This window comes from Hesperophylax consimilis, chromosome 7, assembly GCF_061612785.1.
Source record: "Hesperophylax consimilis isolate HC1 chromosome 7, BYU_Hcon_1.0, whole genome shotgun sequence".
Classification (NCBI taxonomy): Eukaryota; Metazoa; Arthropoda; class Insecta; order Trichoptera; family Limnephilidae; genus Hesperophylax; species Hesperophylax consimilis.
Genome location: NC_142842.1, coordinates 23,451,322 through 23,476,237, shown reverse-complemented (window position 1 = coordinate 23,476,237; position 24,916 = coordinate 23,451,322). Strand labels below are relative to the sequence as shown.

At 33.5% G+C, this 24,916-nt stretch overlaps 1 protein-coding gene across 1 annotated transcript in view; it reads left to right on the top strand.

Annotated features, from left to right (window-relative positions):
- Positions 1 to 18,708, top strand: part of Arl4 (ADP ribosylation factor-like 4) — a 168,985-nt gene extending 150,277 nt beyond the window's left edge. Inside the window, exon 4 of the mRNA XM_089633844.1 lies at positions 14,980 to 18,708. Within this exon, the coding sequence (XP_089489970.1) occupies positions 15,186 to 15,821 (636 nt within the window). The 5' untranslated portion in view covers positions 14,980 to 15,185 and the 3' untranslated portion in view covers positions 15,822 to 18,708. The remainder of the gene's footprint in view (positions 1 to 14,979) is intronic.
- Positions 18,709 to 24,916: the final 6,208 nt, after the last annotated feature.

Genomic DNA, 24,916 nt, shown 5'->3' with positions numbered 1-24,916 from the left:
CACTTATATATTGGTAAAAATTGATTATGCTTTTCTGAATATTTTTGATTAAACGTAGTGTTTAAAAAATAAATAAAAATTAATTTAGTTTTTAATCACTTTATTAAAATTTATACATTTTGTCAACCAGTTCAATTTTTTTTACTTAGCTCAACCTTCTTAAGGATAGTATAATAAAACAAAAAAAAAATATTTTTATTTTTAATACTTTCTTGCGTAAAATTGGTTAAATCGAGAATAAGTAATTAGTTACCCAGCTTTTTTTTCATTGCAAATATTTTTACAAAATTTAAATTTTGTCTGTAGAAGCTTGACATTTGTTCCTGTAACTCGTTCATGGACATGATAACACAATTTCGAAATTATAGGTAGGTAGGTAGGTAGGTACTATTAAATATGCATCGCATCGTTCAGCACTTAATGTTTCGATAAGCATTTATTAATGGAATACTACGTTTCAAAACAACCTTCCGTGAATGAAATCAAACAGAGTTTTTAATAAAATAAATGCCATCATCCTTATTTCGAGATTAATGACTCGCCGTCCACAGCTTTATCACTGTTCGGCGCTAAGAATTGTAAATAAAAATTAAAAATTCTCAGAAGTCAAATGTGACCTTTCTCACTAAAATAACATGGTGCAGTCACATTGCAAAAACTAGCAATTTATCCGTCATGCTAGGCCAGATACGTGACGTGTTTCCAAATTAAGCAATATTTTTTTATGTAGATCTTTTGAAACAAGCCGGACCTTTAATTTCAGAACATTTCGTATTCGTGAAGGTTCGTGCAAAATACTCGTACATAAACTGAAACACAGAAAATATTTCACATTCTTGACGATGAATGTAGTTTTCGAAAACTACACAAACTAAAATCATTTCATATTCTTGATATAATGCGAAGATTTGAGAAAACTCCTGACAGAAAAAACAACCAGGTGTGGCATCTCCGATTTGGAATATATTGTGAGAATGAAGGAAGTGGGGAGGGATATAAATAGTGTACAGTAAATTTGGGAAGTACCTACATGGCTATTCAGATCTATATTGCACCGAAAAAATTTCGTGAAAAATCACCCTGTGGGCGCTGTACAAATATATTTATTAAATAATAAATACAGCTGACTAGGATTCATAATAACTAGTGACTTATATATCTAAGACTTATTTCTAGTGACTTGCGTCTAAGGCCTATAACTACTGATTAATGACGTATACAGGGTGTATCGGCACGTACCCGACAAACTTTAACCAGCTATTCCTTAGCACATTTGGAGTAAAAAATGTTGTGGGCACTTTGCTGTCCGGTAACATTTTTTTTAATAAAATTTTTTTCATTCATATTTTCACCACATGTCACCACTGTTTTATCCCTTGTCAAAGTTTGAAAACCCATCTGGCAATATTTTATTCGAGTTTCGTTGAATAATGTACGTACGTACCTACATTGGCGCGCTTTTACAATCACAACGAAATGGTATGGCACCATTCGTCTCATTTTTAACTATTATTATTTAGTGTGTATGAAAGAGCGAAGATGCTTTTTGATACACTTGCTAATAAAAGCTGTTGAACACGAGAAACAATGCAAAGTGACAGTGACGGAGTGTGGATTTTTTTATAATTTTTTGTTTTTAATTTTAAAAAAATGTTACCGGACAGCAAAGTGCCCATAACATTTTTTACTCCAAATGTGCTAAGGAAAAGCTGGTTAAAGTTTGTCGGGTACGTGCCGATACACCTGTATGTTTACGGTTCCATGATAACTCAACACAGTGACAATTCAACACACCTTTAAAAAGTGATATAAAGTCATTAGAAACGATGAAAAAAAAATTTTAACCTACTTAACCCAGTTAATAAAGTTTTTGTTTCATCACTTTTCATGACTTTATATAACTTTTTAAAGATGTGATGAATTATCATTGTGTCACCATATTTACATATGTAGAAACTTACAACTAACATACTTACATTTTAAAAAAACATCGATAAATACTCTTTCCAATTTTACTAGCGCCAGCAGAAGAAGTAAGTTCTGTAATATTAGGTTGTTTCATAATTAATTTTAGTAAAACAAGTTTTCATCGTGTTGGGTTGTTAAGTTCATCTTTGCATCTTGCGATGCGGTGCTTTTCAGGCTGGCTATTGGCCGATAAATAAACAAATTATATCATGGGATCTGAGTGACATCTTCGTGCTCTGTTTTATATTGCAGGGAACTTGCATTTATATCTAGTCTTTTGAAGCGAGACATTATTAATTAATTTTGAAATTACTCTTAGGTTGTGTTATTTTTAGATTGAAATTGGCCATAAGAGGGCTAATCTGTTGTTATTATATATCGATGGGTCACCATTATACTCGTATACGGCTATCGCCATTTCAAGCAACATTTCTATTCTGAATGGTCTATCTAACCAAGGCATTACGTAGAGTAACTACCTATCTGTCCAATGTGTATATAATGTTTTTTATGTATGCTGAAAACGACAACGTCAATTGGGGTAAATACCTTCCATGGGGCATGTGCGTCAATATCAAACTCCTTCATTCAACCTTTAAAATAATTGTAAAGGGTTCTACCTTCCATATACTGTGTTGAATTTTTTTAATCAACAAAGGAGCGTAAATTGACGCAATTGCGCCACATGACGCATTTACCCCAAGTGGCCTCAAGACATGAAAAGATGTATGCTAATTGTAGATTTCAAAAAAAAAAATACTTCAATTATAATTATCTTACATTAATATTCTCCTCGAGATGTTGCGCCATTAATTTGTTATTTGACGATAAAGCATATCAATTGAATTCTCAGAATACACAGAGTATTGACCACACACAGACGCTAATAAAAGTGCATTATGTCATAACACATTATGATCTTTGGTTATTAAATGTAATTGTCTCATCATCAAATTTACAATGCAGTAGGTATGTTGTGATGAATATTATGGAGATGTTGATTTCGCAATTAGAAACTTTTAAAATCCATTAATATTCATTCGAATGAATTAGGACTGCAAGTAAAGAACCGTTAAAGTGATTTTACAAAAAAAAAGACATTTACGCGTCATATTTTCAAATATAAATGTAATGCTTGTGAGTGAATTAAAAAAAAAACTTAAATAAACAGTATTAAAATAGCAGAATGGTTTAGAGTGTCTTTCACTTTTGGTGATTTAATTTTTTTATCATTTTACAACAACAGTATGGAAGTTGCCGTAATATACGAATTCCCGATGGCACAGTTAGTTTGTTCTTCTATGAGACAAAGAGTAGCTACCATCACTCCGAAGTAAAAGCATACCTACCACTGATGGATTCTTTGTAAGCTCTCCTTAACTTACCCATAAACGGTGCATATAGACATAATTAATTTTTAGTATACAAATTGCAATGCAAAACCTCCAATAATAATTTACTGATTAATTGTTAATTTTATCATTTTTTATATTATCTTATACAATCTTTACCAACTTTTGTCCAACAGATCGCGTTTTGTGAAAAATAAAACATGTTTTTACCTGTCACAGGTGACATCTATATAATATGGGTATGTACAAACACACGCGTATTCGAATGCAACGTTGAGTCAAAATTTCAAAGCAATCCGTGAAGAACTTTAAGATTTTGAACAAAAGAAACATTAACATTGTATTTATATAGATTATAAATTATTCCTACATTTATTAAATTATTGGTGTAAAGAATATTTCAAAAAAGATTGTTATTATTATAAGATAGGTATAATAACAAAAAGAGCGATTGAAACACAGCTTTACAGAGCCCTTAATGTGATTTTTCACAAAAATGGCGAGATACAAATTATCCAATTACTATTTCAGTGACCGTAGAAGAAAGGTACATAATATAATATAATATGTTCTTACAAAATAGTATTTCGTATATTAACTACTCAGATCATTCATCTATTCTCTTGTCAGTCACCCCTTCAAAAAACATAATTACATAATACACTTCCATAGTAGTTGTATGTATTATTCTTTAACCTATGACAGTGTGACTAATTCATCGAGATATATCGTCGAATGCCGTGGCCTCGCTAACAGAACAACACAGTTCGAGCATTGCCCAACGCCGGCCAGTAATAAGTAATTAGAATCGGCTTCAGGACTCTGGAGAGGTAATCACCTTCCTAGCGGGTAATCAATAATGCAACGGTAATTGCCGACTCCACTCCTGCGCACAATGGACCTCAGCCGGCGGAGGTGGGAACTAGGAATTCAAGTCTGGCAGTGGACACTTCGAGAATTCTGTTGTGTGAATAATCGGCTGCATTCCTCTCTCGAGTAATTAGGGTCAATATTTAATGCTTCAAGCTACATTGTTGTGTGTCAGATAAATACAATTTAAAACTAAGTATTAACTTGTAATATCCTGTAAAATTAAGCATGTTTCTGTGTTATCTTTAAATAAAAAAGACTACGTAGGTACGTCTTGATACGTGATTGTAGGTACGTCAGTACAGGCCACATTTAAACATACCAGTTTCCATAAATGTGTAATAATTATAAAGTCTTCGTAATAACTGATTTCAAGTAATGAATAATGAGTTTAATCCAAACAAAGGATGTTTCTTATTTTCTCTTATTTAATCAATCAAAACCAAAATTTATAATGCTTTGTAAGTAGGTACTTAAATACCTACCTGCTTAATTATGCACCAAATAGGTATTTTATGTAACTTTTTTTTAAATTTCATTTGGTGAATTATACAATCTGTCCAAAGAATCGTCACTATCTCAATGACAATTCTTTTTTCTAACTTTCTTCGGGTGGGAAGGTACCATAATGTTGAGTAATTGCGAATAAGGAAGTCCGAACAAACATGACGATTTCACATTTGAAAAATATCTTTACTTAATCATTATCAAACTTAAACGAAGCGCATAAACAATTTTATAGACAGACGAAATGCAAAACGGTTGAGTTAAAACGCTCAGTCAACTTATAACTATTTAGATGTTGATTTGAAGAAAAGTTAAATTAAAAGGGCAATTTAGGTAGGAACTTCTTTGATTACATATAATTTAGCCTTATTTGTTGTATTATTTTAGGAAAATGTATACACCACACAAGAATAGGCGTAATAATAAGGTTTTCCGGTAAATGAATTTATTAAAATAACTCGAATATTCTTTTTACCGGACATTTTTTTTACCTTTTGTCCGATATCAATCCTCGTGTTATAGATAATAGTATTTCGATTCAAAAGATTGTAATATATTTTCATACTTGAAAAGGGTGAAAAAGTCAAAAAAGCATATTTTTGCCCTTTTATGGCGTGAACTGTTTTCTGAGAGAAATCTTAATTTAATTTGCTCTCAATATTGTCAAACATGGTTTTATCTTCTTCAAGCGGTGATTAGTGATCATAAATACACTAAACATTATACTTTCTTTGTGTTCTTCAACAGCATTGAATGTGGCTGATTGGTTAGAATTTTCCTTTGCTTAATCGCAGGTCAAGGGTTCACTCCCAACACTGGCAGCTTCAAGGAAGTGATGCAAGACTGTTCAAAGCACAACACCGCCTATTTTCCCCTTTACTTTAATAATTAATTATAATTTACCATCGACCGCAGCATTCCCAATAACAATATTATAGAAGTGCCTACATTTTTCACCAAATTGATTAATAGTCTCGAAGTTTTGTAATTCCTTCAATAAGGCTTTATTAATTTCTTCCGTTGCGTAATAAAACAAGGTTTTTAGGTCAGTTATTTAATAAATCGGGTCCAACGTTTTTTCTCAAAAACATCTTAAAAGTCTCTCCAAAAGGATTGTTTCTATCCCTTCAGCATCAAAATTCACATCAGGGTCGTTGAGATTTTTTTATTACGTGCCGAAAACGTTGATAAATATCTTATAATTTTCTGAATTGCGCTTCAATGGATGACCTAGTCTTTCGACCTCCCCTCGGGCGATATTCCTAAACAATTCATTAAAAGTACACATCATTTAAACCGACTTAAAATCATTGCTTGGTCTTTCTGCATCATTTTCTACATCGTGTCTCTGTTATAGTGGCGAGCTTTCGCTTGACTTGTTGTTTCGGGGTCGCTCCATACATTCCTCGCGTACAGTAGTGCCACAGGTACTTCACAGGTGAACCTACATAATACAATATAAGACATACAGTTAGTTTAGCCCTCGGGCTATCGCATAGCATGAATTCCACAATATGTTTCGCCGAATGAGTGCGATGCTCGCGTGATAGTACTCCGATCGAAGTTCTCGATAAAATACATTCGGACGTCAGAACTTCTACGAACTTCAATTAAATATATCCCAAGAAGGTATTAAAAAGATCATTCCAACACGACCCATAGATAGATCAACCTTCAAATGTTTTTTTACGTTTCGATTTGGGATGTGGGTATGGTTACTTCCGACCCGGGAACCATTCATTTGATTGTTAACACCTCTGCTTACTTCACTACGTTTGGTGACTTAGCACGGGTGCCCGTGTTCATGGAGTGTGATTTGTCCATGCATTTGGCGGATGCATCTGCCCATCTGTGGCGGACCGGATCGGGAAAGGCTAATTGAGGGAGACCCTTTGACCTCTCCAGCCGAACCATCGGCCCATCGCCTTGCACCGCAGTGGGAGGGATGGATTCATACGTCACTCCAGGACACACTGACCCCAGATTCCAATCCCCCTTTCAAACATTTTTAAAAAGATGACATTCAAAATCTCAGAGTAGAAGATGTTCTTAGTATCGTCCTGATGAGAGGCCACAATACAGAAACTTAATTTTGCTTGAAATTCCTTTTGTCTGTATTAGTGTACAATTGATTATGCTGTCTTGTATAGTGTTCGTGGACATTTATAAAATTACCTATATTCGTACATTTTTTAATTTTCAATAAGTTCTATAAATTCTTTGTGTAGTGTTTTCGTGGGGATAACTGGGTTTCGATTGAATACTTTACTCTGTTATTACACCAATACTCCAATTATTAGTGAAATCATTTTTCTATGTGCTGTTCAAAGGTTAGATGTTTGTCAATATGTAGGCCCAGGTATTTTTCACTCTCTAGAATCTTTCTTCTATTTGTAATGATTTATGCGACAATCTCATTTCGTATATAATGTGAATTTGTTGTAGGTCTAATATTAATATTGTTTTGTTTTTTTAATTTTTCTGCAAATTTGCATTTTAAATTAATAAAATAAAAAAAGTGAATCGATCAAAACCTTTTTGTGAATATATTTTACGTTTATATTATTTGACGTTGAAAACTGTCCGATTCATTCCTCATTCAATAAATATTTACTCAACGGAGTTCATCAAAGCTTCTCTGAGCTCCCCCTGTAGCCTGTTATTAGGTAGATATGCTCCATTGCAGTAAAGCTAATTTATGTGCCAGAAACGAGGCGTTAATTACATTTCTATCGTGATTAAACAGCGCTCAATCATTCCGGCAAACTTATAAAAAATACGCCATGATGAAATAGCTCTTTGGCCCGATGCATGCCATAATGGCAATGGTCATAGATATAAAATACAACAGGAGAGCTTTTGGCATAATCTAAATTCAGCTTTTTCAATAATCGGATGACGTTTCGAGAAGAGTATGTATGATACGATGTATGAATGTGAATGAGGCAAGAAGTGTCTGCCAAGACCGAGTTGTTTGGCGGTCCGTCCTCTCTGCCCACCCCTGCGGGGAAACGGCACGATGGTTAGTTAGTTATACAATAAATAAATACAATAAATACAGACAAAATACCCTTTTCTACATTGATAGATGCAATACCAATTCCAACCAAAATGAATTTATGCCAAGGACATGTAACTACTATAATAATAAATTTGCAAATATAGACACACGTGCTGACATATTCACTGCTAGTTACTATCACTACAGAATTTCATTGTATCACATTCTAACTCATATTAACGACTGTTGAATTGATTGTACCTAATATTTTAATATTACTTGCGTGGCAACTTTTCCTTATCCCTCTCCTCCCCTTTCCAGTTCCAACCCAAGTCTATTTAAGTATAGTTATAATCACTTTTATTTATTGCTGTTTATGGTAGGCATATTATAGGTTTATCGTTTACAGGTTAGTTTTATGTTTCTGAATATATATCTGTGAACATTAATAATTGGTCTGTTTTTTAGTTATCCTCTTATGTATATTGTATTACTAAGACTGTTTATGTTCCTCAAATAAATAAATAAATACAATGGACGTCGAACAATGAAAAAATACATAAATGTTTTGTTGTTACATTTTTGTTTTGTTTCTGTAATAAAAAAGCTATGCTGACAGTTACTAGTCACAAGTGTATCGGTAGTATCGTATCCAAAAGATACATTCGATTAGGAAAATCATAATTCAATTATTTCGACAAATATTATTTGTAGGATGTAAATATGTAATATATATATTTTAATTGAATTGGTTATTTTTTTTAAATAATTCCTGAATTACTCGGGTAATTCAACTGATTGTAGTTCACTCTATTGAGAATCATAATACTTCGATACTTAAAATAATCAATATATTACTGAATTGAATGGTATTTGAACCACCGTTGTGCTTTTTGACACAAATAAATGAAAAGTTATGTACGTTTTTTTTATTTTTTATTTTTTTTATTATAGCGACTATTTAAACATTGTACATACAAAATATGATATAAAATATATGTATAGTAAATTGTATTTCTTAGTCCTTCTCACTAGGGTGACCTGTGCTGGGGCGAACTAAAGTTATTCATTTCAATTTTTATTTGTTTTCTTTGTCGTTTTTAATGTTTTTTCATTAATCTCTTCCAGCCAGATTTTTACTCTTGATTTTTAAGTATTCAAATTTTCTATTCACTTTATATCAGGGGGAAGGATGTTGTAGAGTTTCGTCGCAAAATAAATATAATTTCTTTGTCCGAATGTGGTTTTATGACCTGTAATATTTTTTGTGTCATTGTGATTTGACTTAGTTTGATGAATACGCAGAAAGTATGTTGAAATATGTAAAATATTAATGTATGTATAAATATGTTGTAAAGTTATAATACATTATTAAACCCTTTAAACCGTGTTTTGTATCGAATTACTTCTTGTAGCACGTACATCAGTTTCAACAGAGTTACCAGTTTTATAACACTTTCAAATAGGCATGAAACAAATAATGGCTTATCTAAACAACGTTACCGATCACAAAGTTACTTTTTCCCCGGTAAACCAACCTTGTGTATTTTAAACCAACTTAATTTTTTGTACAGAAAGATATTAGATATTACGACGAACTATTATGAGGTGATTAACACAATACACAGATATTTATATGTTTAGTATCACAACTTGTGGTTAACGGTGTTAATCTGTTAACCTTTAACGCATTGTGTAATTAAAAAGGAGGTTACCCTGTAATTAGTACTGTACCAAATTTTAAAGAAAACTTTTTTAGTTTTTCTATAATGTTTTAATGCTTTGGCGAAGATCGTGGGCTTATCGACCTCTTTACCTGATTTTTTAACATTTTTGATTGTACAAAATTTGATTTAGATTATATATTGCTACTTTTGTTTTACTTCAATTTTTTTATCGATGGTTCTTAAGAAAGCAGTTATTAGATAGATGTATATAATATGTAAATTTGTTTTGGAAATATTTGACTACCAGTCAACATACAAAATGCTTACAGCAAGTTAATGAGTTTGTTTGCTTAGGAAGTGTGTTCGCGAGAGACGGGAGGGTTGATCAGGATGTTGAAAAGAAGGGTATTCCGGGAAATTCAATTAGTGGAAGACTGATTTATGTAGTCGCTTGGCAAAAAGTTAACAAAGGAAGCTACCAGAATCAATTGAGTTTTGATACCAGCACTTGTATATTGAAGTGAGACGTGGAACTGACAGGGGGATGGTCAAAAGTAGACTGAAGACAGTAAGTCTTGAAGCTGAAGAACTCAGGGATGGTATGTCCCAGATAAATCGTCAGATACATTTCATGCATTCCTCAGTGCGCGGAACCTTGTGCGCAGGTCGGGGATAATCCGAGATGTCCCTTTAGGAATTTGGGTACATTTTTTTGCGTTTCTTTCTCGATCGTAAACAATCATCGAAACTGCTTTACGCACTCGTATGTGAATTTCAAATACCGCGAGGACACAGCCCGTTAAATCCCCCTCGTGTCAAATAATACTGAACTGTTTGTTTAATAACTTTAGTTTAGTAAAGTTACGTAGTTTCGGGCGGGAATCGCGACCATTTAAATTAAGTTTTATGATAATCTTGCAAGATATTGCTTTGTTTTTTTTTATTATTCTGGATTATAAATTTGTATATACACATATAGATATTTTAAAATTATAAAGTTGTGAATCATTGTTTTCACTTGTACTCTGATTATTACCCAATACCTTTTGCTGACATTCCTTAGTACCATTTCTCAACAGGTCTTATATCACTGATAGCTTGTGAACCCTGAATACAACCTTTAGACACCCCCTTAAAGGCTCCTTAAAAGCTTTTAGACAGGCAGACAGGTACTTTGGATCGTGGTATCCGTTTTCTAAAAACGTCACAACCATTTTATAGTCCAGTCAGTGGGGGATAAAAAAGGGCTCCACCTTGCAAAAGGTTAGGTAGTAGCGATTTTCACATATGTTGTTAAGATTGGGACTCTAAAGAAAAAAAAAAGTTTTCGACCTTGGGGGGGTCGAGCTCGATCCGCCATCTTGGATTGAAGGTGCCAAAATTTGGTTTTTTCAAAATAATTATGAAGTGGTTGATTTTATAACCAAATTGTTGAAGGCAAACTTAAATACAACTAAATTACCTACATTTTTTGTAGATAGTTTTTTTTTGTAAGTCTTATAGGTAATGAGTTACAGCGGTTGAAAGAAGAAAATTTTGACAAAAAATTGTAAAATTCCAGTTTTTTTGATAAATTTTGTATGAACATATTACAAAATATCATTTTAACGTATTTCTACGTTACAATATACTTATATAGCATCATCCGTGTGCTCGATGACGTTGATTTGTTGTAGTGGGATCCTAGTCTACAGCTGACTTGGCAACACTGATTGAGTCCTGGTTACAGGACGTTGCCTGGATGCTCATGTCTGCAGATGTTCTTTTCGATGAAACAATGCCAGTTCAAGTTTCACAAGAACGATTTTTATCCAATGAAAATAACAAAATCCGTCTGATTTCGATGCTTACAAAGCAATTTATACAGGATGATTTTACAGTTAAGGCGATGCCATACGTAGTAATGCAAAATCATGTTTTTTTGGTTTGAAAATTTGGTCGCCTAGAAATGTTTCAGATGCTTGAATTAAATACTGCGAATAGAATACATCTTGGCCTTTGAAATAATCGAGTATTTTTTAGATAAGTCTTTTTATAAGCTTAAAGAAAAAATAATGTATACTATGAAAACTGCTTTAAAGTTCAAAATCTCCTACTTACGAACCCATTTTAGGTTATGATTTTATTGTATAATGTGGAAAATTAAATTATTTATAAAATGATCGAAAAAAAATTAAATATTTATGCCTGAACATCCACAAAATAAAATAAAAGGCACTTTTTGGCCATGTTTTTTTCTTGCATAAATCAAAACAGGCGGATGGTGTTAAGCGCGAATTTAAACCTTATCGCCATCTACGTAAGGGTTGTTATTGATAGCGGCTCAATTTAAAATATTACACGACGTAGTGCATCGCCTTAAGCAGGCTGAAGAAGATGCTGATGAGTTGATTGTCAATACTGAGATTTCCTTGTGTTCATCATATGACGCTGTTTTCATTATTGGCGAAGACGTTGATCTCCTAGTTCTGCTGACAGCATTAGCACCACCCAAAAGTAGTATATATCTTCGCAAACCCGGGAGAGGCTAAACTTTTGAAAGACTGTGTTTCGCGAATAGTGTGAAATACAAAGAGGCGGCTGAGAATATTCTGTTTCTTCATGCCTTTAGCGGCTGCGATACAACATCGTCCTTCTTCAACCAAGGAAAAACAAAATTTTGTTCGCTTGTGCAAAACGACACAAGACTCAATGCCATGATAGGAATCTTCAAACAACATGATGCAACACCAGAAGACATAGCAGTTGCAAGAACACGCTTTCTTGTTGCTTTGTACGGGGGTGACATGGATAAGGAAACCTTGGAAGAAGTCCGCTACAAACGTTTCGCAAAGTCGACAACAAAAAGCAAATTCAATCTTGCCTCTTTGCCACCAACGAACGACGCTGCACGGTACCATGCATTTAGAACGTACCATCAAGATCAAAAAGGTATGGAATCCAAAAAAATCCAGAAAACTGGGGCTGGAAACGTGACACCAACGGGGTTCCAGTAAGAATGAAAAAGAAACCAGCACCCGAGAAATATGATTTAAGATTTTCACGGCCAAAAGTATTTTTGTTATTTGTTTTTGGGGTGTTATGCCGTGTTGCGCTAACTCCTTCTTTAGCCAACGTTTCGGACAGCATTGCAGTGTCCATCATCAGGGCAGATGTGTGGAAGGGCAGATACACATCTGCCCTGATGATGGACACTGCAATGCTGTCCGAAACGTTGGCTAAAGAAGGAGTTAGCGCAACACGGCATAACACCCCAAAAACAAATAACAAAAAAACAGCACCCGAGACTTTATTAAAATTTATTTCATGCAGTTGTAAAAAAGGATGCGGCGTTGCATGTAGCTGCAGGAAAGCTGGATTGAAGTGTTCTATTGTATGTGGGTGCTGTAATGGTCAAACATGCCGAAATTCGCCAGAGGTTCACATCGATGTCGAGGACGAAGAAGAAGAGATTTTGTCAATGGAAGCCCAGAATCTCAGTATCACAGGCAATGAGTTAGATGATGACATTGATGACGAAGACTGTTATTAAGTTACATAATTTATAGTAACATAATTCATAGTAATGTAACATAATTTCGAAATCTTCCATCGCTGGTATATCTGTGGAGTAGACCTACTGGGGATACCACAATAAATGTTCTCTACCTCATGGTGGTGTGGAAATGAGTTAACAAAATTATTATAATACCTGAGGGAGTATGGCTACTACCCGTGGCTCTATCCTACTGACTTTCTCTTGGGCATGCTCGGTATGAACCATCTACGGGTCAGAAGAGATGTGCATATTGTATCACACTTCTTCAAACTGAATCGTGGATGGTTTGAAAATCCGACTATCATGGAGAGTATTAGTCTCTATGTTCCTGATGGTTATCTCCGTCACCGACAGCATAGACTGTGCCATCTCCCGGCCTGCAGGACTAACTTGCCAATGGTCATGCCGGTGGGGAGAGCAGTCTTGCTGTTGAACAGAATTAATTCGGATATCGACATATTTAGCATCGGTGAAGCTGCCTTTAAAAAGCAAGCTCTATTGATGCTGGTATAGTTTATACACCGCTAACTATTATGTAATACCATTTTACAAATGTACTTAAAAACGAAATAAAATGTAATTTTGTAATGTTTTTAAAGGAATAAACAAATTGAATTGAATTGAAAAAAAATAATTAAGTAATGAATAACCCGAAAAAATTACAAAGTTGGGAATTTCATCATTTTTTAGAAAAATATTCACATTTCCGCCACTGTAACTCGTTATCTATTAGACTTACAAAAAAAAACTTCCTACAAAAAATGTAGGTAATTTAGTTGTCTTTAAGTTTGCCTTCAACAATTTGGTTGTAAAAACGACCACTTCACAATCATTTTGAAAAAAACAAATTTTGGCACCTTCAATCCAAGATGGCGGGTCGAGCTCGACCCTCCCAAGGTCGAAAACTTTTTTTTTTTCCTTAGAGTCCCAATCTTAACAACATATATCAAAATCGCTACTACCTAACCTTTTGCAAGGTAAAACTCCCCACTGACTGGACTATTATATCTCCGTGTATTTTGTTTTCTCCCCGTGTAGTTCTGACGTTTACTCTCACTTAGAACAATGGATCATATCCTCAATTTATTAAATTAATCTTAAATATAGGTCCGAACACTTTTTGTCAACACTCTTCGTCACACATCTGTATTATTAGAAGAGATGATAAAGGCATACAGCTGATAGCTACCTCGTAACCTCTCCCCCTCTCTCATAAACGAGGCGGGTAAAAAAAGGGAGGTTACAACGGACTTCTCGTCGGTAGGACAATACGTGATGTCTCTATCATTATGATGATTATGACTTGGCCGAAGCATCCCGATTCTGGGCGCCTCAAGGTTAAATCTTATGTAATTATTTGTGAGCATCAACACGCAAGCCATGAATAGCTGCTCTTGATATTGCCCTTGATGATCTAAAGCTCACAAATCATTCGTCTGAGGTCATGGGATAAAAGTAATTGTAGATATGACCATTTTGTATGCCTTTTAAGGGTACTAAGAGACTTTATAACTGCCATTGAATCATCTGCGCATATAGTTGTATTGTGGCTTGCTATAATTAGGTTCAATAAAAAAACCCTAATTTATAAACTGTGCACCGGTTCTAGGAGAAATCTTCCTTTCGTCAGGATAAAAGTTGAGCTAATTAAAAAAAGTTATCGTTAGGTTTTGAAGGTGAAATAACACAGGGGACATATAATAGTGTGTGGGAAAACAAAGCGTTGTACCGGGAATCTGATGTAACGAAGAGTGTCTGTAGCGGGCGGACAACGGGTGGGCGGCGTAGATCTATAGTTTTATTCCGAGACTGATGAATTTTTTCGCACTTGACCTTCAAAACAAGAGGGAGATCACTGTCTACATTAGATTTCGAAAAACTAATTGCAAATCCTGGGCAACGCATAGTTGGCTATAGTTATATTTAACTCGTTAGTGATTATAATGTAATTATTATTTGCAGATATTTGATCTTCACTTCTTGCTGAGCCCGTTTTGTATTCTGTCTTAGTTTTACCAAAGTCTCACCGTTATTAGAAAATACGCAAAAATAATAAAGCATGTATTTTTGTTTCAGATATGTGGCTCCCTTCTGTTCGACTGCCGGAACCAGCGCTCCGCCGGTCCAGAGACAAGTGCAAACAGATGGGCAACATCCGATAGAGTGCTTCTCCCCGCTATACTCGGGTGAAGTATCCTCGACATGAAGTGCAGCTGAACCGGAACTATCCACGCTAGTGCTAGTGTCAGTGCGAGGTCAGGACAGTGGCAAACTGTTAAATAATGGGTGCTAACATGGGCAAAAACTCCAGTTTGCTCGACGCCCTGCCTTCCACGCAGGGCACGCTCCACATCGTCATGCTGGGCCTAGATTCAGCCGGCAAAACCACCGCGCTTTACAGACTCAAGTTTGATCAGTACCTGAACACGGTACCCACCATAGGCTTCAACTGCGAGAAGATCAAGGGAACTGTAGGGAAAGCGAAAGGTATCAATTTCCTCGTGTGGGATGTGGGGGGACAAGAGAAACTAAGACCTTTATGGAAGTCTTACACGAGATGTACAGATGGTATAGTTTTTGTACTGGATTCCGTCGACGTGGAAAGAATGGAAGAAGCCAAAATGGAGCTGATTAGAACAGCAAAATCTCCTGATAATTCTGGGGTACCCATTTTGGTTTTGGCTAATAAACAAGACCTCCCTGATGCTAGGGAACCCAAAGAGCTGGAGAAGCTGCTAGGGCTGCATGAGCTCGGAGGGGGTGCCCACGGGTCTAAAGAAGGAACCGCCCACTGCTGGCACGTGCAGCCAGCGTGTGCCATCACCGGGGACGGTCTCCACGAAGGCATGGAAGCTCTATACGACATGATCCAGAAAAGACGAAAGCTAGCCAAAATGAACAAGAAAAAGATTAGATAAATCAATCAATACTCTTTTCATTATATTGCGCGCTTTTCCACAACAGTCAAAATTGCTTGTTAAATTATCGGTTTGAGAGGACATTGTTTTGCCATCGTCGTCATAATTATATTAGTATAAATCAGTGATTTTGTGATTGTTATTCATTTTGACATTTTGAGAAGGCGTTTTTTGTTATTAAATTTGTTCGATGCACTTGAAGTCCTCGTACTTTAAAAACGCAATTTCATGCACAAAAAAGTTTTCAATGCTTCTATTCGTAATGCAACCCTTTTTATTCAAAGCCTCATTCACATGGAAGTTACTTTTTCGGCGCCGAGGCTTTTTGACGCTTCGAGTTTCAGGAGTTTTTTCTGCCACAACCGTGCTGCTATCAATAAGTTGTTAATTTGCAGTTCCGTGTTAGCTGTTGATTACAGATGAAATTTGATTTAGAAGAATCATTGAAGTTGAATCATTTAGCTGCATATTCTGTCTGTAGATACCAACTACAGAAAAACGATGTACGCATTTTTGCTGGCGAAAATTTCTTCGCGTTTAAAGACTTTGGTGCATGAGGCTTAAATATTTAGCAGTGAGAATAGGTACTGATTATTTTGTTTTTGTTTTAAGTAGTACCTTCCACAAAATATTATTTCGTATGCATAGTCAGCTGACGTAGTGAAATATATTATTTGTTTGCTTTAGTATCTCCGTCAGTGTACTCAAATGTAGTAAAGCACTAACTGTTGATTTTGCCTGCAATGTAAATATGAAATATCCCATGCATTTTTAAATTATCCATTATGAATGTGATATTTTAATCGAATGAACTTTATGATTGTAAATGATATATAGTTGAGTGTCCATAATCTATATTGAAAACGGTTTACAGATAATATTTTATTACTGAATGTGGGAATTGTATGTTGATTTTTAATGTCATATCTTTCAAAGGTACTTTGTCACAATTATAACGATTTTTTTATATGAATAGTATTCATCTCTTCCCTCTTATTATTTTTTTTATAAAATAATAGTTATCACCGAATTGATTGCTTTGAAAATTAATTACTTTCAGCATTCATTTTTCGATCGGAAACATAAAGCTACACTATATTTCAAAGCACCCAAGTTTTACAGGTACTCCTCAAAATGACTTTTTTTCTCAAATCGATAGCAATTTGTCATTCGTTGGTATTAAATTAATTATTTATATCATTATAAATTATTATTGCGTTATAATATTATTATGTAGATTACCTGCAAACAGATGTTCGAGCAGGATTCAGACGGGAGTGATAAATCAGCCTGGTAACGGCTGCTTTTTTATTATATTACTCGCGTCTGAATGCGGCTTTATTGTTGAATATAGATGTTCCTTATTAGAATGGAAAATTGTTCTTTGCCGTATAAAAATATTTTAACATGTGTATTGAATTGTTGTTACTTTGTAGAACATATTATTTTAACGTCATTCAAAATCATACAATTTTTATTTAACGGCTGTAAATTATTAGTGGTAACATTTAAAATTTATTAAAAATATATATTATTTATGTTGACCCACTAATAAATTATACGAGAAAATTTTGCAATTTAGTTTTCGATGGGTACCTAACCCGCATCATTTTTGTATTTCGAAAAACTTTTTAATTCGTTTTTAAAAATGTATTAAATCAAAATATAATCCATCATTCATTCGTAAATCAATTTTTGACATTTTTATTGACTATTTTTCTTTCCTATTCTATGTTTGTGGGATTAACTAAGCTTAAAACAATGTGCAATATTTGTAGATATTAATTTAATTTCCAAAAGCCTACCACCAGATTTCAGTTGGTGATTTTACGCCTTACATATTAAATAAATAATTATATATTGCCCAAATACTATAGTCCGTTCAGTAGGGTTTTTAAAAAAAAACTCAAAATTCGACTTCTTAAACAGGACTATAGTTTTACAAATTGCCAATGTTGGTCAAGATGAGTTCTGATTATTCAACAAATTCCAAAAAAAACGTTGAATATATTATTATTCTCACATTCGGTATTTGCGTCCACTTATTATAATAACTTGTAAGGCAATTTAAAGAAGCTAGATTCTAAGAGGACACACCAATTTAGAATAAATTCGATGGCTTTAACGAATCGTAAATCGGAATTAAAAATGACCATTTTGTAACGAGTTTGTAATAAAATAATGTTTTATTTTGCTTAAATTTCCGAAATCAACTTTTTTTTGCCAATATTATCAACATAGGTCAAAATTTCTACGAACTCATAGTTATTAATTTATAGAATTTGAAAAAATAATAGTACATGTTATTTTAAAATAGTAAAATATAGGTAGATTTAATTTTACAGTTTTTGTTCACATTTTGTATGAAGGTCCTTACAAAAATTGATTTATAAAAGGGAATTGCGTTATTATGTCTGGGATTTGAAGAATGCACATGGATAAATAATTTCATTTAATAACGATCTGAGACTAAAAGAAAGCCACATTGAAGTATCATTAATATTGGTCGACACTTAAAAATAGAAACAGTTTTCTTCTTGTGGCCTAAATTAAATTGAACTAAAACTTTATTTTAACCATTTAAAAAACGTAATATTTTAAAGTTTTTTTGTATTAAACATTCTGCTTTCAAACATTCTTCCGCTTGTTAAGTATAAAAAACAAGCGGAATGAAGTTGTGTATGTACTTTAATTTATTAAAAAGTCACATTAAAATTGAATTCCACCATAAATTTTATTAACGGTTTCAAAATAAGACATAATATATTTATTTCTGTTTTATTGAGTGTCCTAATTCAAAAGCTCTTAATATTTTAAGTAATTTTGCGGCTAAGAAATGTGTTTGTTAAAATTTTATTGCATTGATTGCTTTAGAAGCTTTTACAAGGCACTTGTAAAAGAAAACGTTCAAAGAAACCCCAGACAAATTGTACAATTTAAAATAATGTATGCAGTTAATAAATAGCTTTTTTAAGTGACTGAAGTTATGTGTAATTAAATCAATCAATTGTAATGCGTTATACCCATTCAATAACAATGATTAAACTAGCTAAATAATTTTAATAAACTTATGCATTTTAGTGGAAGTTATGTCTAAAATGAAAAACTGATATTTATTGCCTTTTTTTAAATATACATACATATATAATACAATATGTAGAATTCTGCCTATAAGGTGTATTACGTTGCTTTGTTTTATTGAAAATAAGAAAAAAACAATACGTTTTATCTTAGTTTGATAAACTAATATAAACAACTAATGAAATGTTTCGAAATTCTTTGTTACCAAACTATTAAATATTTCAGCGTGTTAAATGTGCATCATAAAATCTAATTCGAAAGCATTTTTTTTCAAGTTGAATAGATACATAGCCAGTTTCGCCGAGATTTTTTTAATGAAATCTTATTGTATATTATTAAATATTTAAGTGTGGATGCGAATTTATATAGGCAAAAAGAAGAGTGAACCTGTGTTATTGTTTTTCATAGATTTTCGCCTTTAAATATAATATTTCTGTCCCTTAGTTGTAAACCGTTGTGTAAATAAATGTGTATATTTAAAACCAATCTTACCAAACATACCTGTAATTATTATACCTAATTGTTTTTATTATTATATGATTGAACCTGTCATTAAATAAATGTTTCATTTTTCAAGTAAATCTTTCAATTACGCAATGTTTGAACCCCTCTTTGATATTTTACTTCACCTGCAAACAGAACCAAAGCATGTCAATTGTTTATAACAATTTGAAAATAAATCAAGCTTAAGAAAGTACTTCGTACATCTAGAGTAAGTGGAGGGATAACCGTGTCAAAGCGTATCACGCACAAGTGGATGGAAAAGCAGTCAGGGACGCCTCAGGAAGACAGTATGCTATTAAATTAATCAAATTAGAGGTTTATTTATTTGTGTTTTAAATTATACCTAACATATTGGCCATTAAAGTTTTTTCGTTGCCTTTAAAGGCAACTATTATTAAGTCGATGACATTTTTTTTTTAAATTGTCCTACTTAGTCTACCTACTGTGTAAATACGATGATAATAATCAATGTTTACCTTAATAAGATATTCAGGGGGTATTTCACCATTCTCTTGATAGCTTATCCATAGTGTAACGAATACTTATTTTAGTATTCGGTATTCTAACGTACGAATAGTGGCTATATTTCGGACAATACAAGTATTCACTTGTTTATGTATTATACCTTATCCAATGGATAAACAAACTATCAAGAGGATGGTGAAAAACCCCCTCAGTGTGCAGTATATCAATAATATGGCTAGAAAAAAATAACTGGAAACTTAAATAATTATAGTATTTATAGGCTTCGATCAACTTCAATGATTTGTAGGTATGTCAAATTTCCATAAATTATTATTGAAGTGAAATGACTCATTACAAGGTTGTAAACGTAGTATAATAACGCTTAATTTTCCTGATTTTCTGCCGTAAGTACATTATTATTATGTGGCATGTAGCAATCTTCAAGTAGTTTTTTTTTTTTTTTTCATTTTCTAGATTCTTATATTCCATGAAGTGGTGAATCATTTAAATTTACTGAATTTAAAGTTAATGTTCTTTATACAAATAGAACGGCGTCATATGCGCCTCACAATTTTTACCTCATATGGGTTTATTCAAATATTACCTGGCTTCTATAGACTTAGAGGCCTTGTATTTTCTCGGTAGGGAAAAAATTTGTTACCTAAAAACCCTACTAAAATTGCATGTATCATCATCCAATCTTCAAGTAGTTGGTAGAGTGGCTTTATCGACTGATCGCGCACTGTACCGTGCCGGGACTGGGGGCGGTTCTAGTCAGTGGGCGCGCGTGCCACGACACACGACCACCAGTCACCGGACACGGACACTGGACAGGGGGCTTCCGGTGTCGAGTTCTTATTCCCGTTCGTGTTAGTACACTATATGAAGGCTGTTGTAGGGAATGCAACTGCCTATGATATATCCTTCATGGCTTTTCATTCATTAATGCTGCTTTCTCTAATGGAAATTAAAGTGCTTTTGCAGGAGATTTAGATGGGGCGTTGAGCTCTCTTCCAAGGACTAGAAGTACAGGGTTTTCCAATAAGAGGTGTTATTTTGATATTCAATCGCAAAAGATCAATGGTTTCGTTGCTTGTATGGCACGTAGCGCCTTCTTGTTTAAAGTAAACGTTGTCCAGATCAATACCATCCAATTCCGGCCATAAAAAATCATTAATCATCTCTCGATAGCGCAATCCATTCACCGTAACTGTTTCTCCAGCCTCATTTTTGAAAAAAGTAAGGTCCAATGACTCCGCCGGACCATAAACCGCACCAAACAGTCATACGTTGAGGATAGAGAAGCTTTTCAACAATAACTCTTGGGTTTTCCGAGCCCCAGATGCGACAATTTTTCTTGTTGACGAAGCCACCGAGGTGGAAATGGGCCTCATCACTCAAGATGATTTGCATTTGATTCACTCAAGTGAATTTTAATAATTTCAATGCGTTGTTGAAGCGTGTATCGTTCCATTTTTATTAATGGCGTAGTTTCTACTTGTCGAATGTCAAAAAATGACTGCTTCAAAATTAACATCTACCGAAATAGCGGGCTATTCAAAATAACACCTCTTATTGGAAAACCCTGTATATTATAAAAATATAATTTTTAAAAAATCGCATGAATCAATAAAATAATGATCTCAATACGTATCGATATAGTGATGAACTTTAGGGTACCTACCAACGAATGAAATATTTCAAGATGTAAGAAGTAAAGATGAATCCGTTTGTTTGGAGTAGCAAAAAATTTTAAACGGTAAGCTTTGGCGTCCTGAATGTGTCAAATACACTGTGGTATGGTAAAACGCTTCAAACAACAAAATTAAAACTTTACAGGAGTCAACAAAAACGAACATTTACAAATTAGTAAAACGATTTTAAAATGTTGAAGTTTATAATATAAAAGTGGTTATTTGATGTTCAATTTTTTTTTGTAAAATATTGTGGTTTTTATTTATAAATATGAAAGATTTGAGAATCAAGTATTGAGTATTTTCATCTTCGGTTTTCTCATAATAACCTAAATATTTCATTTTAAATACTAAAAATGCCTTAATCAGCAATAATTACTTTACCATGTTGTACTATGACGACTATTCTAAAAACCACTGAAAAGTAACATTAAAAATACAAGGTTTTGCCATAACACAGTCGCTAGGTATATATCGTTAATTTTGAATTCACCAAGGTATCATCTTGAATCACAGAAATTTCATAAATTTTTAACGAGTGGAATAAACAATATGTAGAGTCTTGTCATACATTTGACATTCAAAAGGATTTAAAGCTCCATAGCACATGTTGAAAGACATGCGATCTCACCATATTTGCCTAGACTCCATTTTAGAAAAAAAAAACCATTGTCAAAAGTCGATGTCGGACCAATGAAGACGTTTGGCGAATTACCAGAGGAAATTAAATTGGATGAAAATATAAACAAATTAAAATTTTAATTTCGAAAATATGTGATTAATAAAAAGAATTTATCAATTATATTAAGAATAACAATAATTTTATATATTTAAATATATAATGTAAGGACAGTATTAGGACATCCACTCAAGCGATTTTCTGCATAATATGACAAGTTTGCAAAAACAGAAGCGATCGCGTGCCATAATGTGCCAAATTTATACAATCTAAAAATATGGGAAAAGAGTTGAAATCTAGATTCATTGGCTTTCATGCACTGAACATTTTGAGGAATGATATTGATTAAATAATATGATAAATGTATACAGGATGTTAAGGAACGTACTTGACTTACTTACTTACCAGTGATTTCTGATGTTATTTTGAGTAAAAATTGTAATGAACTTTTCATCTCCAGTGACATTTTTTTTTACAAAAACTTAAAAAATCAATAGGAATTGGACAACTAGGGTACATGTCAGGCTGGGCGGTTACTCGGCTACTTAAAATAAACACCTAAAAGTCACCGGAGACCAAAATTTAATTTACATTTTTTACTCCAAATAATGTCGGGAATCACTGGTTAAATTAAGTCAAGTACTTATCTTAACATCCTGTGTGTACTCGTATATGACACCAATCGCTCGAGTGGAAATGCAACTACGCGTCTATTTAGAAACCAAAAATACATAATCTTGAAATCCTTCATGATACCAACGTTCATTTTTAGAGTTTTATTTCTGATTCATACGCACAGATTTTAATAAGTTAAGGTTTAATTTAATAAAATAAATTAGGAACTAAACACCTACGTATATGTAGGTACTTACTTACAGTACTAACAGACTGTATTGTAAATTTACAAAATAACTACGTGCAGATAAAAAAAACTAAAGTAATTTATAAAAATCTCTGGTCCGAACAGTTTTCCACTTCAAAACTAATTAGTAGGCACTAAATAGAAATGTTCATTTTATTTTCCCATACATTCTACCGAATAAAAGCAATTGTTTTATCCTACAAACTACAAGTACCTACCTACCAGTACAATGTGCATTGTACAATGTACATACAATGCTATTCGAGCCCCCTTATTGCAGTATTGTTTGCATGCAGTCGTGGCTAAGGATAACTTCGTTGACCGAAAACATCCCTCTCGAAGAAACATTATACTTTGTTTTATATCAAACTAAAAAGAATACATAAAATTACAATATTTCAGAACTTATTATCAATTGACTTTAAGCCCCCGCATAACCGATTTCCACCGATTTATAACAAGTTTCTCGTGAACTCTTTAAGTTTTTAATTCCAAAAAAATGTTATTTTTTAAGATAATATCTAAACATTTGTTAAGCCGAAACGTTAATTATATGAAATTCCCTCCATAGAAAAAAAACGCAAAGTAAGCTCCGAAAATAATATTAAAACACGTTTTGTTCTGTTATTAAATATGTTATACGCATAAATAATTCACAGTGAAGCTTTAAATGCAACTAAATTATTCGTAGAGAGATTTTTGCTCTGTTTCAAACGAGTCGTGTTTTATTAAATATTTTCTCTTGATTATTATAGTTTTTTTTTAATATTTGCGCGCTCTCTTTAACATCATATTTAAATATCCTCTTTAAAACCATTTTACAACGATTACTATGGGGCATTAATTCGTAGCCGTTTGTCGATAGTTCACTAGAGAATAGTAAAGATCGGTTAATGGCTGATTGGACAAAGTTGTCGTGTTCCCAGCCAGGCGTCGTGGGTTCAATTCCTCTGATAGCTAAGTCCTCCATCATTACACAGGTAACATTTTCCGCTTATAATGTTGGTATTTAGTAGCAGTTTTTCAAATAATATTACGTTATTCGTATCCCTGAAATGTTTGTCTTACTTTAAAAAGTTTTTTTTTTTATAGTGAATACCTCACAAGAGTCCCAACTGCTCCCGTCTGGAGCCAGTGAGACTATGGCATCCCCAATTGGGGGATGTTGTGAGGCTGAAGGTAAGTGGGGAAGGGAAAGAGGAAGGTGGGGAAGTACCTGGCTATTCAGATCTAGTCACTAAACACGGCTAAAGCCATTTGGAGCAACGTTTCAATTCTGAATGGTGGTCTTACACCAGGGCGATACTGGTAGTATCTTCCACTCTGGAACGTGCCGCAAATATACTATATATTATTTTAATTAATTTTTAATTAATTAATTGTGAAATAACACAAATTAATCACATAAAATTTATTTGCGCACGCCGGGTTCGAACCCGCGACCTTCGGAATGGCAGTCCAATGCGTTACCACTGGACTATGCCGGCCGTCAGATGAATTCAAAGATCCGTTGGTTAAGCACCTACTAAGAGCCTTACTGATAAACGTGTTTTAAAATTTTCACAGCTGATAAACAACCAGTAACAATACATTAATGGCTGTTTAACAGGTGTGTAAAATTTGGAATGCGTTTATTGGTAATGCCCTGGAAGTCTACGCATTTTTATCTGTTAACAATAATAAAAATAATAATAATTGTTTGTATAGTGCAGTTTTTGTGAAAAATCATCTCAAGGGCGCTGTACAATTTAATTTGAGTAACTAGGCTTTATTCAATTTTGTTATTTAAAAACAAATACAGAAAAAACAT